Source organism: Macrosteles quadrilineatus, unplaced genomic scaffold (genome assembly GCF_028750875.1).
Source record: "Macrosteles quadrilineatus isolate MER2022 unplaced genomic scaffold, UCM_ALF_1.0 Scaffold_1__1_contigs__length_201487025, whole genome shotgun sequence".
Taxonomy (NCBI): Eukaryota; Metazoa; Arthropoda; class Insecta; order Hemiptera; family Cicadellidae; genus Macrosteles; species Macrosteles quadrilineatus.
This window is the reverse complement of record NW_026542594.1, coordinates 100,443,094-100,457,785: the sequence shown is the minus strand read 5'-3', so window position 1 is coordinate 100,457,785 and position 14,692 is coordinate 100,443,094. Positions and strand designations below refer to the sequence as shown.

Below are 14,692 nucleotides of genomic sequence, written 5' to 3'. Positions count from 1 at the left end.
GGGAGTTTGGGAGTGCGTGTATCGGTGTGTGTGCTTCTGGGACAATAGACAGTATGTAGAAAGAATAAAATATCTAACTAACACTTTGTCAAACATAAAAGTCATATAATTTGTCAGTAACTAATTCTTTTATATTTTCAATTGATTTTCTTTTCTTGTAAATTTAACGTTGCAAATTAATTTATCTTATTATTGTTGTTTTTTGCATTTTCTAAGTTTTCTTTTGCTGTTGTAACACTTTGTTACTTTTGTTGTTTTTTCGTAATTTAAATTTTTGTTCATTACACGTTGAGTAACACCCTTAAGCAGTCTTATGTCTCATTAACCTAACACCTCTTGACTAAGCTAAGCGAGTGTAACATTTAGGAAACTTAAACTTAAAGTGAGGCATGGGACTTTTTTTTGGGAGGCGTAAATAAACTTTTGTGAATTTTCGTTTTCTGATGAGATATAAAAGTGGAGGTTCTTTTTGTCTCGGTAATTTAAATCTATATCAAGTTCATATTGATGATGTTCTGGCAAGATTTCCATTAATTTGTAGTGTTGTTGGGGAGCAATAACTGTGTCCGTAGGAACTTTAATTTCAATCATGTCATTACTAGACTCCGCTATAGTTGTTAGAACAAACGGTTTTAAATTAAGTAACCAAGATTTGTCCATTGTGATGCAATGAACTTTATCTTTATTCGTTAGTCTGATTTCCTGTTTCTTAAAATCCAATTCCATACAGTTTTGGAATAAAAACCAATTTCCCAAGATTACGTCAGTTGCCAAATCTTCAATTACGTAAAAGTATGTTGGATACACGGAGCCATTAATTGTTATTGGTAGTAAAAGTTTTCCTAATACTTTGACTGGTTGATCGTTAGCAGCTACAATTAAGGGTAAGTTATCTGTTTGAAGGGATAGGTTATTTACAATTGATGATTTTATCAGGCAATAGTTGCAACCGGTATCTAAGGTAGCTGAATAAGTCTGTCCATTTTCTGGTATATCAATATTTAGTGTCAATGTAGGGAATGTTTTTGTTTGCTTAACATTAAAAATTAAGTCATAAATATCCGATAGTGTGCATTTAGATTGTCTTTTATCACATTTAATTAGGGTTCTCAAATTTAGGTGTTTAGAACTTTGTTGGAAAACTTCTTCGTCAATTTGATTCTGGAGGGTTGTTGCTTCGCTAGCTGTTAAACAAACTCCTGCAGTTGATGAATCCACGTGTCTATCCGTAGAGGTTCCTGGAAGTGATGTACTCGTACTGAAGCTGTTGTTGTCATCCGACGTTGAAGGTCGTGAAGAGTTAACAGATGTACGTGCCACATCTTGAGTCTTGGGCTGATCAGCTGTGCGGTGCTGTGACGTCAGTTGCTGAGTCGGTGTTCCTAGGCAGCAGTGGGTCGACGCTTGTGACGTAGGCGTTTGTTGTGGTGCGTTATCTTCTCCATCAGCTGGCTGCAAGGTCGTCTTAGGTTCAGCCGTAGCTGTAGGAATGATGTTGGTCTGGTTCTCGAGTTGTGTGTGTTGAATATTTCTTGATGTTATTGTGGTTCTTGGAGGAAGTGATTTAGTTATTGGGGTTACTTTAACTTTATGTTTTACACGAAACGAATCCTCAATTGTTGGAAAGTTGTATTGGTATTGAGGGCTTAATGGTGAAAATATATTACATTTTGAATTATTGGATGCTTCTAAGATTGATGATTTGTTGAAATGTGGGAAACGTTTAGTTGTGTTCCAGAAATATCTTGTTTGTATTTGTTTATCTTGGGAAGCCAAATATCTATTTTGTGGTAGTTGACTTCCCTGCTTTAGAAGTTTTTTGGAAACTGTTCCCTTTTAGCAGGACGCTTAAAGCACTGGTCAATGGTGTGGTTATTTCTTTTGCAATATGCACAAAATTTGGAAGGTGTATTTGAGTATTTTGGATTCCTACGGTTAGCTCTAGCATTGTACCAACAATTTTCTGTGGCGTGATTGTTTATGTTACATATGTGACAAAAGAGTGGAGTGTTCTGTGATCGGTGTGGTGATCTGTAATCTAATCTGGTTCTTGGGATAGGTTGTCTGTTGGAGTGATGTGAATTGTGAGGTGAAGAGCTTCTCGATAAATTTTGTGAGTTTCGAGAAGTGCTTCTGGGCCTATATTTTTCAGCTGACCTGTCATATCTGGCATGAGGGGAAATGTCTCTTCTTTGTGTGGATCTTGAACAATGATAAGTTTCTTTGTGTGTATTGTCCCTGGGGTAGTTTGTTTCATCAGGTTTGGCCTTGAGGCTTAATAATGTATCTTTTATGTTCCTAAGTTCTAATTTTAAGTTGTCTAATTCGTCATTTTCATATGTTACCGACTTTGTTTGAGGTTTTATTAGGGTAACACGTTCAGCTGAGGTTTGGTATTTTAGCTGATTTTTATTCCTAATAGCTCTTTGAGATTCAATTTTTAGCAGATTTTCGTTTAGCTGTTTAAGGGAGTTGTTTTCCATCCTCACTAGTTCATTACAAATTTCCGGTTTTATTCCCTGAATTACGAATTTTATTATTTTTGCATCATTCATATTGGGATCTATTCTGTGGGAAAGGTGAATGATTTCGTATAGGAATTGCATTGGAGATTCATTTTCTCCTTGTGTTCGATTTTCAAGAACCGTCTGTAAGTCATCAATTAATGCAACTGGGCTGAATGCTTTAATAAATTCAGACTCTAGGTTTGACCAACTAGTTTCATTGTTTTCATGTTTGTAGAGTGCAAACCATTTATACGGGGTAGACGTTAAGTGTGTGGGGAAAAGTTCAATTTTAGTTTTTTCGGACCAATGGTTGCACCTTGATGCAATATTGAATTTTTGAATAAATTCATGTACATCTTCTGAAGGAAGACCTGAGTATGTGCCTGCTTTTATTAGGGGAAGTTTCTCTTTTGACTCATCAGCCATGTTTTTGTTGGTTATATATGATTTAGGTTGAGATACGATTTGTGTTGATGTGTTAGGGGTTTCTGGTTGGTTGTGATTTTGATGGGTTTCTTGATTTAAGTTTAACGAATTAAAGCTATGTAACAATTGTTCGTGTTATATTATTGACCTGTTTTCATAAAGGTTTTGTGAATGTTCAGGTTCAGGTTGTGTTTGGTCGTCAGAAGTGTTTATAGTGTCATATGTTGGTTCTTGAAGTATGTTCTAGAATTTTAGCAAATCTCTAAACTGTTCTTTTGTTTTGTCTTCTAGTTTGTTGTTAAAGAACAAGTCTGTTAATGCCTCAGCAAAACTAGGATGTCTAAATGCAGTCTTGAAAACATCTTTGGTGAAAGTTAATTTTGTTCTTAGGTTGGCTAGGGTTTCGGTTTAAGGGATGGGTGGGAGTTGTATTTTATATTGACAAGCTAGTTGTAAAGCCTCAGTTTTGTTTAAGCTATATATGTCAATGTTAACAATATCAAAATCTAAATCCATAAATTATCTTTTAAGTTTTAGTAATGTGACAAACCTACATAAGCTATTGTTACATTTGGTGGTTTTATTAAGGTTATTGGCCTAGCTAAGATACGTGTTTTTATTTGGGTTAGTGGCCTATATTGTTTTGTTCATAATCTTTAAGATTTATCTTAAACTAACACCCTATACATTTTACGATTCGTGAGTCTGATATTAACTTAAGTGACTATAATTGACTATAAATAAACTAAAATAATTCACAAGTCATATAATTTGTTTCAAGATAGTTTATTAAAATAAATGTAGGATCGTTACTGTTTAGTTAAAATGCAAAGACAGCCTTCGCCGTGCGGCTGCCTCCACCATGCGAGTCCCATGCCTCACTTTAAGTTTAAGTTTCCTAAATGTTACACTCGCTTAGCTTAGTCAAGAGGTGTTAGGTTAATGAGACATAAGACTGCTTAAGGGTGTTACTCAACGTGTAATGAACAAAAATTTAAATTACGAAAAAACAACAAAAGTAACAAAGTGTTACAACAGCAAAAGAAAACTTAGAAAATGCAAAAAACAACAATAATAAGATAAATTAATTTGCAACGTTAAATTTACAAGAAAAGAAAATCAATTGAAAGTATAAAAGAATTAGTTACTGACAAATTATATGACTTTTATGTTTGACAAAGTGTTAGTTAGATATTTTATTCTTTCTACATACTGTCTATTGTCCCAGAAGCACACACACCGATACACGCACTCCCAAACTCCCGATCTTCTTTCTCCGGTGGCCCGTGGTGATCTCCTCGATGTTTTCCTTCAGATCCTCCAGCTCCAAGAGTCTTGACCCCTCCATCTTCATCATTAGCCCTTCTCATTGGCTGATTACCGATAGGGTGTGTGGCTAATAGGTTAACGGTGTTTCTTGGAAGTCAGCCCTACCGGTCATCGCCTAGCTCACATCAGCTGGGAAAGGAATTTGTAAATCGATGCTCATGCTACTGTTCAACTCTGTTCACACCAACTGGTCGACTAAGTGTAATGTGAACAGAGTGTCTGCATAGATGAGCACCTTGGGTACGGGGTTAATCCCCTTTCTTACAGCTTATAAAAACATACTTATCTTTAACGTTTTGATGTAAACACACAATTAAAACTTGAATATCCAAAGAACCAAATCAACGTTTGGTCCAATTTCAAAGATCAGGAATGTAACATGGGGTATCCAATTTATCTTTTGACCTTTCCTAAGTATACGAAAATCTGAATATTATTTAAGGTTATAAAACAACTCCATAAACAAAATGTTTTTATTGGCTTTGTTCAGCTTTTTAAAACAGCAGTACAAATGGATTTTTAAATATTACAATGTAATTGGCTGTATATTATTTTGGGATTTTTAGTCTATTGTACGTCTGTTCTAACTTCTAATAAAATATTGTGAGTTGTATTAAATATTACATTTTAATTTACAAAATTAATATTGGTCAAAGATTTTTGGTAATCTAATTGAAAATCCAATTAATGGTTAATTGTACGTTGGATATGAGGGGGGCCTTAAACAGCATATTATTGATAATTTGCACACTAGATTTAAGAGAAACAACAACAAATAAAACAACCAATATCTGTCCCCTTTAACTTAATCATTACGTAAAAGTAATAAATAGACAAGAGTTCAATTAAAATGTTCTCACCTCAAATCAAAAAATTCCACATAAGAGGCACTGGTGTTTATAAAGTACGGCAGAACAGTAGTAACCTTAATATCGTTGTTACTTTGAGAGTTGAGTTCTGCCCGAAGAGACTCCATAAAACCTAACACAGAACAAATATCAGGATATAAGTTACTACTGTGTTAACAAGAATAAACTGATAATTGAGTTACTCATAAAATTTAAAATACAAACAAGAACAGTAAAGTACTGTTTGACAGGTAAGCAGGTTGAGCAGATACAGTAGAATACACAAGAATAAATGTTACCAATCAAGCAAGTGGAGACAAGCATGTAAACCATAAAATCACTGTGATAATCCCACATCCCATAGTCTATTGATCTACCAACTCGCCAAATAAAAGTGAATAAAACGTTTATGACTTGATACAGTCCTAGTATTATAATAGTTGCATCTTGCAGGTTTTACTATAGTATCCCGTAGAAAGTGCTTTTAAATTACTTGTCCAACAAGTGCATACCAATCATTAACATTAATCATTAATGATGAAACACGTGTTATCATTTATGTTTTAAAAATCTAAATAACGATTCCAAATTACAGTTGACACGAAAATGGTACAGTTAGTGATCAAAACCATGGTGACTATGATTTGGACAGTTACCAATGTTCCCAAACTAAAGTGAGGATATCCTGACATTTAAAAAACCCATAGTTTTTATCCCTAACTATTGTACTATTGAGTCAACTGTAATTTGAAATGTGATAAGTTTAAATGTTTTTATATTTTTAAATAAAATAATATGTAGTATTGCTAAGGTAAGACCTTCAATATCAGATTAAACGTAACAGTTTGTTCTCGGTAACCATTATAAAAGTGTGTTCATTTTTACTTTCCCTCCTTATACATGGCATATTAATGGAGAAAGAATGGTTTTCGTCAAAATTTTCTACTTTGAGTTTTTAGTGGAAATATTCGTTTTGGGTACCACTGAACCCAAAAAGGTGGTTTTCAATGTGGTGATTGTGTGTGTGTGTGAGTTTGTAGCGGCGCACAAGCGAGGTCCTGACACAAACCTCAAGCGCACTTCCGAGGACTCACCGCACAAACGAGGTCTTGCACTCGAGACCTCGGATGTATCTGCTGTTTTTTTCGTGTTATTCTCCATCTTTACAGCCTGTTTAGTATGTTTTTTACGATTTTCAACTAGGTCCTCGGATGTGACATGGTAAACATAGAGTGCTTCGGGGTGCTTGGAGGTTCCCGGGGCACCCGCCAGGTCGCTCCCGTAGCGCACGCAAGCACTCCACACTCTCTGACTCTCAGTCAGCACATCCGAGGTCTACGTAATATCTTCAAACACTGAAACGCAGAGATCATATAGGACCTCTGAGTATGATTGTGACTGTTACTTTTCAAATATTCCACACATTCTGATATAGATGTTTGCACTAAACAATAATGTGATTACTAAAGATAATAAAATACATAGATTTATAAATATGGAAGGTAATGTGAAGAAAATAGTCTTTTATGTCGAATGTTTAATTCGCTTACATAACCGTAAAAATTATATCTCAACTAAATACTTATTAGAGAATATTATTAATTTTCGTAACCTATATATTACCTGGCTAGATTTTTTTACTTATCTTCACGTTCTTAGGAAGGACTTAACAAGGCTAAGCTAGTTTTAGACTAAGGGTATGCTTGATACTCAACAAAGCTTTGGCTTAGTCCCACATTAATTGGTAATTAATGCTAGGTAATTTTAATTGTAGGTAATCCCACATTATGCTAGGTAATTGGACTTTTATTTAAATAAATGTCCCTGTGGCAGCAAAACCTGCGAGCGCCTTCAGATGTGATGCAGCAAATCGCCAATATCTTATCACCAGACTACCACTGCGTCCTAAGAATATTTCCATTTTTATGATTTGATTTTCACCTAAATATATTTTTTAAATAACATTAGGTTTAATAAGTATCTAGGTTTGCTGCTACAGGGAGGGTAATCAAGTGTTTTTTTTTTAATATTCGTAGCTTAGTATAAAATAAATAAGTTTGCCAATTTTGATTTAAATAAATGCATAAACAAGCAAACTACAAATGTTTACTCTTATTCTCCGTAAGAATGACATGGGGATTTTAAGTTTACATCTTTTAGAATTTTATCCATAACCAATAAACGTACAAAAACACTTTAATATACTATTTTTTTTTACTCTTTAAGATAGTTTAGAGAGAAATTAGAAAAAATATGTTTTGAGACCAATAACTTTTATTGGTAGAACCCCCCATAAAACCCCGTTCCCGTAATTAAATCAATGAATTATTGATAGCCTGAATTTTGAAAGAATAGACAATATTTTTCATCATTATTTATTCTTGATTAAATTCTCTAATTACATCCCACATCATCTTCTACGCCTCTCTCATAAAGGTTGCCAATTTATGCTAATCCCTATCATTCATGTATTTTATGCATTATCTAATATTTATAAAAATAGAGCAAATAGCAACAAAATGAAAAACTGTTTGGTTCCAATCAACTAGCTCTGCTTAGGCCTAACCATAGATATATAATAACAAAATTTGTTGTTGTTATTATATATCTATGGGCCTAACCCATGAGATAAGTAAGACCTTGCATCGATGTATAGTGAGAAAACTCTTAGAAGGATTCCTGGGCCCTAGGTCAAGGTCGACGGCAAGCAGTTGCTGGTGATATTGTGATGTACACCACACACTCCCTGCCAACCATATCATTCTCCAGCTGTGCCTCTATTATCTTCACTAATCTCCTAAAACATCTGCTGTCCCGAAAACAATATAAAACCCGTGTTTCCGTCCTAGACGTTTCCACTCTTTGGCCTAAACATATTTTTTCCCAATCACAGACTTAGCAATAACTTTTGGTAAACGAGATTCTGCCAAATAAAAAACTTTAAAATGTAAGTCAAGTTAGTTTGTAGACTAAAGAAATACAATTTTTCAAAACAAGTTCCTAAGTAAACAGTATAGTTAAAGTGATATTTAGCAATCTAAACATCCTTTTTATAAACGTGTTCCAAGCATTTTCTATCTGAGAAATTTCTGGAAACTTCCAAACTGAGCACCGTAGCAAAAAATATCTCTGAAAATAGATTCAAAACATAATACAGGACGTTTATAAAAGAATCCTCAGGGGCCCATTTCATAATAAAGTACAAACTAATATTATTAGTAAATCAGCTGATCGCCCAATGCAAATCTAATGGAAATTACAAGTTACAAGTTGTAACTTGTAACTTGTAGTTTATTATGAAATGGGCCCCTGGTTTTAATGGCGTGTACCTCACTCAATTCTTGTCCCACATTAATATTGAAAACATATGCTTGAAAAGCACGTTTCTAAGATTTATAATCAGCTGTTCAATAATCAGTCTTCGGGGTTTCTTGGACGTATTTGCATAATTTTCAAAATGATAAAAAAACATTTCGGCGATGACAACTCTTCCCAAATGGCCCCTAGATCTCCTGGTCTTACGGTGTGTGATTTTTTCTATGGGGCTATGTAAAAACAAGGTTTATGTACCGCCAATGCCTCAAACACTCCAAGAGCTCCATGGACGAATTCGCAATGCCGTAGAATCAATCAACCTTGCGATGCTAGCCGGTGTATGGGACAATTTACAGCCTAGATTGGAAACTTGTTCCACGACTAATTCACGGCACATTAAGCACTTGTAGGGGTATCTATGACAAATTTAAGAGTCTCCTTTCTGTTGATATATTTTATATCCGTATTTGTTTAACATTAACGTCAATAAAATGTTTTAACACGATTATATTATAAACTCCCTATATTTTAATTTGCAGTGGAACTTTGTTGTTGTCTACCAGCTTTTTCCATAACTAATTAATACTGTAGTTAGTCTCTACTTCTCTATGAAATGTTTTTCTTATGACATAGTAAATAACATTCCCAAATAATTATTGCAATTTACCACTTTAACCTGTTTGCCCTATACCACCACTTATCATGACCCAAAACTCTATACCACCCTTCGTGAAAACAATTATTTTGGATTTCGTCATATTTACTGCAAGGGTTTCCAACTATCATTAGTATTTATAATCATTATTTTGTAACGCTGTTGCTGTGGAGGCTAGCAATCCTTTACCCTCGTGCCACCGAAATTACAGCCACCTTCCAGCAGCTCTGGCAACTCGTTTACGAACAAGCTGAACAGGAGAGGACTTCTTTGATTCAAACTAAGTTGAAATGCCACCCTTGCACCAAACCGCTACGGACGTGTTACGTACTACTACAGTAGTACAATAATTACTCCTCAAAACATATAAAACATGCGTCGAGACGCCTATTGATGAAAGTTTTAATATAAGAGATTTTTATATCAATAGTATAGGAAGTACTTGAAAAATCTACAAAAAATGCATTCAACTTGTCACCTTTTTCTGATGAACGTAGTTTGATTATCGATGCCAAATTAAAAATACTATATATTACCTTAAAAATATAATATTTGTCGAGTATTAAAAAATTAATCTCAATAGTTTCGGGCATGCACAGATGAATAATTGTTTTGCTAGGCCTTAAATCATACAGGTCCGTGAAACACGGTACCAAAGGGATTAACTTCATAAACAAGCCAGTTAAGCGGTGAAGACATTATCGAAGGAATATTAACTAATTAAACCATTAAAAAATATGTTCAAAACAGACACGGACTATTTTTAGATAGTTAAAATAGTCTAAAACAGGAGTAGATCCGTACTGACTAAATCATACCGTGAGTAAAGATTTGTAGGCTTATTTATTTAATAAATCATTCTGGACTCTGAAGAGATCCGGGAAATTGTGGATGATAAATTAATTAAGTATTGTGCTTACAGAATAGAGGCAATCTTAAATCAGACTGGTTGGGGCAAACACGGTAACCTTTGAATCAATAAATAATCGTAATATTTACATATAATTAAACTATCCAATACAGGTACGGGGAATCACTGAAGAATCATTTAGTTTTTTTTAATTACACATATTTGGTGATAATAGCTTAAATCTAAATTTTACGTTTTAAAAATCCTGAAGGATATGCCTAGGTAGAGTGAAAAAATAGGTAAATAGTCCTCTGAATGTCTGTGAAAACACGATGCCCTATAAATAGGTCTATATAATTAAATATTCTTGATATACGACTATATCCAGGTCCATGCAATTGCGGTGATGTAATTGATAAGGCTGAGACAACTAACTGACATCCCCCATGTCAAGGAATTCCAGCTTTAACAGTAACTCCACAATCAATTTCTCAAAACTATGCTAGAGTCATTGGCACAGAAGTACGATATGAACTGACGCGACGTGACGAAGGAAAAATCAAACTTGCACTGTAACGGATATACCTCCCTTTGAAGTTAGAATATGTCTTCCCAACAAATATTTTCTTAAAAAAAAATCATATTACGCTGACGAAATCACGGAAGTGTTTAACTACAAAAGATCCACTAATACGATTTTAATACTATCTAAAGGTTCTTCCAAAGGAAGAGATACCATATAACGTACTAATAATAACTCCGATGACGTACAGTAGGGAAATATTTTAATCATTTAATGATCAACCAAATTTGGCAACTAACGCAATTAATATCATTATTGTTTTTACACTTATTACTCTTTAAACAATGCTAAATGTTCAAAATATGTATATATTTCACGCAATTTATCGCAGTTAGATTAATTAACGTGAGCCTTGAAAGTAACCGTCGATTTCGACGGGTTTCACCTAGTTAGTAAATAGTTGCTTGTATGACAGAGAATGAATATTTAATTACATTCATACGTCGGCATTGATAGGGCCATGTAAATAGGTAAAATCTAGATATTAATTACATAAGCCGATTCTTTGCGTCAAAATTGTGAGCGACTGGGAGGTCATAGAATGACGGAAGAGGGCTCAAATTAAAGGTCTCGACCCCGTGACAGTGGGTAAAATAGTGAAATTCCCAAAATGTTAAAACAAAATTAGATATAACGTAGTTCTCCTTAAGAAAAGCATTAAGAAAGATGAAATCAACTGTCTTACTGTGCGATTTAAAAACTTGTGTATTTTTAAGTAAATTATTCACAGGAGATGGCACAAATCGAAGGAATTGAACTTAGAATGGCTGAAAATTTTATTTGAATTTAAATCTAATTTGAAGGTTTATTTTTGTGTTGGAAGGAATGTTTAACATGAAATAGCCACATTGACTAAAAAATAATAAAAACTATTCAAGATTAGATGGAAAACTTCTGCTTTGTTTTGATTTAAAACATAATATGTTAAAGATGTATTCTACGATGTTTGTAAATTTACTGACATTTATGTTTGGAGGATATCTTAACCAGATACTGCCTGTTGCTCCCAAGCCAAAAGGTTCAAATAATATAGCCTAGCATGCACGGTAGTGAAGGGAGCATCCATATATAACAGTAAAACCTAGAGGTAGTTTCTGTTTCTTTTTTAAAACTAACCAAAATTATGCATGTCGACGATGCTGATGAAAAGTAATTTCGTGATTATTTTCGATAACTTGGTAATGGAACCCTAAGTAGTCGCAAAATAGTTAGTAATCAGACGTTGGTTATGCCCTTTTTTGATAGAATGTGTAAAGTCAATCGCACCTTTAGGAGAAATACCGCCACACAAACTTACACACTGGGCTAATAATAGTAGTTTTTTAATGTTACTGTATTGACAAATCTATGGTCAAGTTTGGTCAATGGGATGCCTTTACTTTACACTAATAATTTTGTTAAACCTTTACAAAAGGAGCATAAACCTATCAATAATAACTGGGTCGGGGTGCTAATTTAGCGGTATTGGTCAAGAACAAAGTTTATCTCAACACAACTTTATTTGCCTTTTCATATTTTACGAAGATAATTTCCAATACTTCAATCATGGAAGCCATTTTTTCATCATTAACCAAAAAACCAAAGCTACCTTAGTAAACCAATATTTATTCACAAACATGTTTGCTGCCTTTAGCAGACAGAGTTAAACCTCTGGAGTCATTCAAATTATTTATTGGAAATAACATCAACAAAAGCAAACAAAGACCAAACAATAAACTGTTTTCTCACAAAAGGTATGTTGTATTGGGATATCTATACTGACACATAGATAATTTGATTCTGAGTTTGTTTAAATATTACAATAATTTGTTTTACTTTTTAGCTTTTTGGGGACTTATGTTGCTACAAACCACTACAGTAGTTAATATTAAATAAGTAAATAGTTCCCTGCCACATAAATAATTGAATTGATATTTGAGGTCCGTGAGAACACGGTACTTATTAGTTGCTTACTTTGTACAATCATTTACTTGCTACATTTAGGTGTGATTGTTGAACAAACATATACTCTTGAAGTCTAATAATAAACTATTCCACAATATATGCTGGTATCCAATCAGGACCTGATGACTTCTTAGATTTCATTTCTTTTATGGCTTGGCCATTTTTTATGGCATTTCTTTTATGGTCTATTGCATTAAACGGTGATATTTGAAGGTTTTCCAAAGCAGTCGCCTCATTTTCTATTTGATAATTTGAAGAGCAAATGTCGTAAACAGATTGAAAATGGTATGGGGTATGGTGAGGTTTTGGCAAAATCTTATATATAAAAACACTTTTTTTCGGAAAGTTTTTTTTCCGAGTTCGTTTAGCTCTTCTACCCGACCGATTTTCATGATTGAGGTCTCAAATTGAAGGTATGCACGCACAGATTTGCCATCAAGCATTGGCATATATTTATCTCTAATCTCACTCGGCATATACGTAATAGTATATTTCGTACCTAGGGCCGAAAATGAGGTTTTGCCGGCTCGAGATAGTTTTTAAGTTCGAGACGAAGACGAGAACTTAAATCGATCGAGAGCTGCAAAACCATTTCGGTCCGTGGTACGAACGCTATTTTTCACCACACTATACCCTATTACCACTATTCACCACCATAATAATGCACACTGATAGTCAACACAACTACAACTTTAAGGTTATGTGAAGAAATAATTTGAGGAATCAGCAAAAATAAAAATAAATAGTTGCTTGGCAACGGTGACAATAACACAATTCTATTGCAATGCTATGGATTTTGATTGTGTATTTTAAATGCATTCATGTTTTAAGTAAGTAGGCGGACAGCTGATTTTGCGGCCCCGGCCTGTAAAAACCTGCTCGGTCCCCAAATTACGATGACAGCTGGCATGGCCAGCAAAACGTAACTTTCAGCCACCAATTAACGTATGTAATACAGCCAAAAACATCATAGTGTGGTGAAAACGAAATTTGCTCCCTATGTATTTCTTATGTGAGTTAAATTTGTTTTTCTTTGCCAAATTCGTTTGGCTCTTCTACCCGACCGATTTTCATGATTGATGTCTCGATTTTAAGGTATGCACGTACAGATTTGCCATCAATCATCGGCATATATTTATCTATAATCCCACTCGGTGTATACGTATACGAAATTTGCCCCCATGTATTTCTTATGGGAGTTAAATTTGGTTTTTCTTTGCCGAGTTCGTTTGGCCCTTCTACTCGACCGATTTTCATGATTGTGGTCTCAAATTGAAGGAATGCACGCCAAGTTTTCACATAAAGCATCGGCAAATATTTACCTACTGTATTACTCGACCAAAACACATAGTTTGATTTATTTTCTTACTCTTCCTTCAATTTAAGATGTACCATCACCAGTTATAATTTTATAATCCTATATATTTTAGTCTAGAACCTTCAGTGAAATAATGGCTTTCATTTAAGCTATTATTTATTCAAATCGGACGAGTTTCAAGCAAACGCAATGTGAACAACCAACATAAAAATTATTTTTCACAAGGTTTGTATATGATTAAATATCAATAGATCCAGTATTGTTCATGTTTTTCTATATGTTTTAGACTCAAAATAATCAGTAAATTATAAGCTTTAATTTGTGCTATTGATCGTTTGAACCAGCTAAGCTCATGATACTGTATTACACAATCAAAAATCATACATTTTATTATTTCTTCGATATTATATTTATTTAAACGCTGCGGATCAGCATGGGTCCTCTAATTACCTTATATCTTTAATCTTTTTCTTTCAACTTGTGTTTTCCCGTGTGGGAGGAGGCGAATCTACATTTAAGTCTGGAGAGAAGTGTAATATAGAGAACTATAGACCGATATCTTTGATAAATTAATTTGCCAAAGTCTATGAACAGCTTTTGTACAAACAAATATTCAATGCAGTAAGGAGTAGGATCTGTCCTGAGTAGCATGGGTATTTGCTTATACGGCCATCTGCTACAAATTTAATGAAATTTTGCCTGGACATTTTTTCGAGCTTGATGTTGGTGGTATTAGGCGTAATTTAGATAGATTTTACTAAAGCCTTGTATAAGGTTAATCACGATATCATACTAAATAAGTTATTAAAATTACGATTTTCAATTAATTCTTGCTTGTTAATGGCCTCATAACATTGTATCTAAAGACTCGCCCCCAGTTTGTATCAATCTCTAACGTAATTTCCTCTGTATATTTT

General features: G+C 34.0%; 1 protein-coding gene across 1 annotated transcript in view; it reads right to left on the bottom strand.

Moving 5' to 3' along the window:
- Positions 1 to 14,692, bottom strand: part of LOC128982440 (17-beta-hydroxysteroid dehydrogenase 13-like) — a 31,160-nt gene that overhangs the window by 2,147 nt on the left and 14,321 nt on the right. Inside the window, exon 6 of the mRNA XM_054401403.1 lies at positions 5,123 to 5,243. Within this exon, the coding sequence (XP_054257378.1) occupies positions 5,123 to 5,243 (121 nt within the window). The remainder of the gene's footprint in view (positions 1 to 5,122; positions 5,244 to 14,692) is intronic.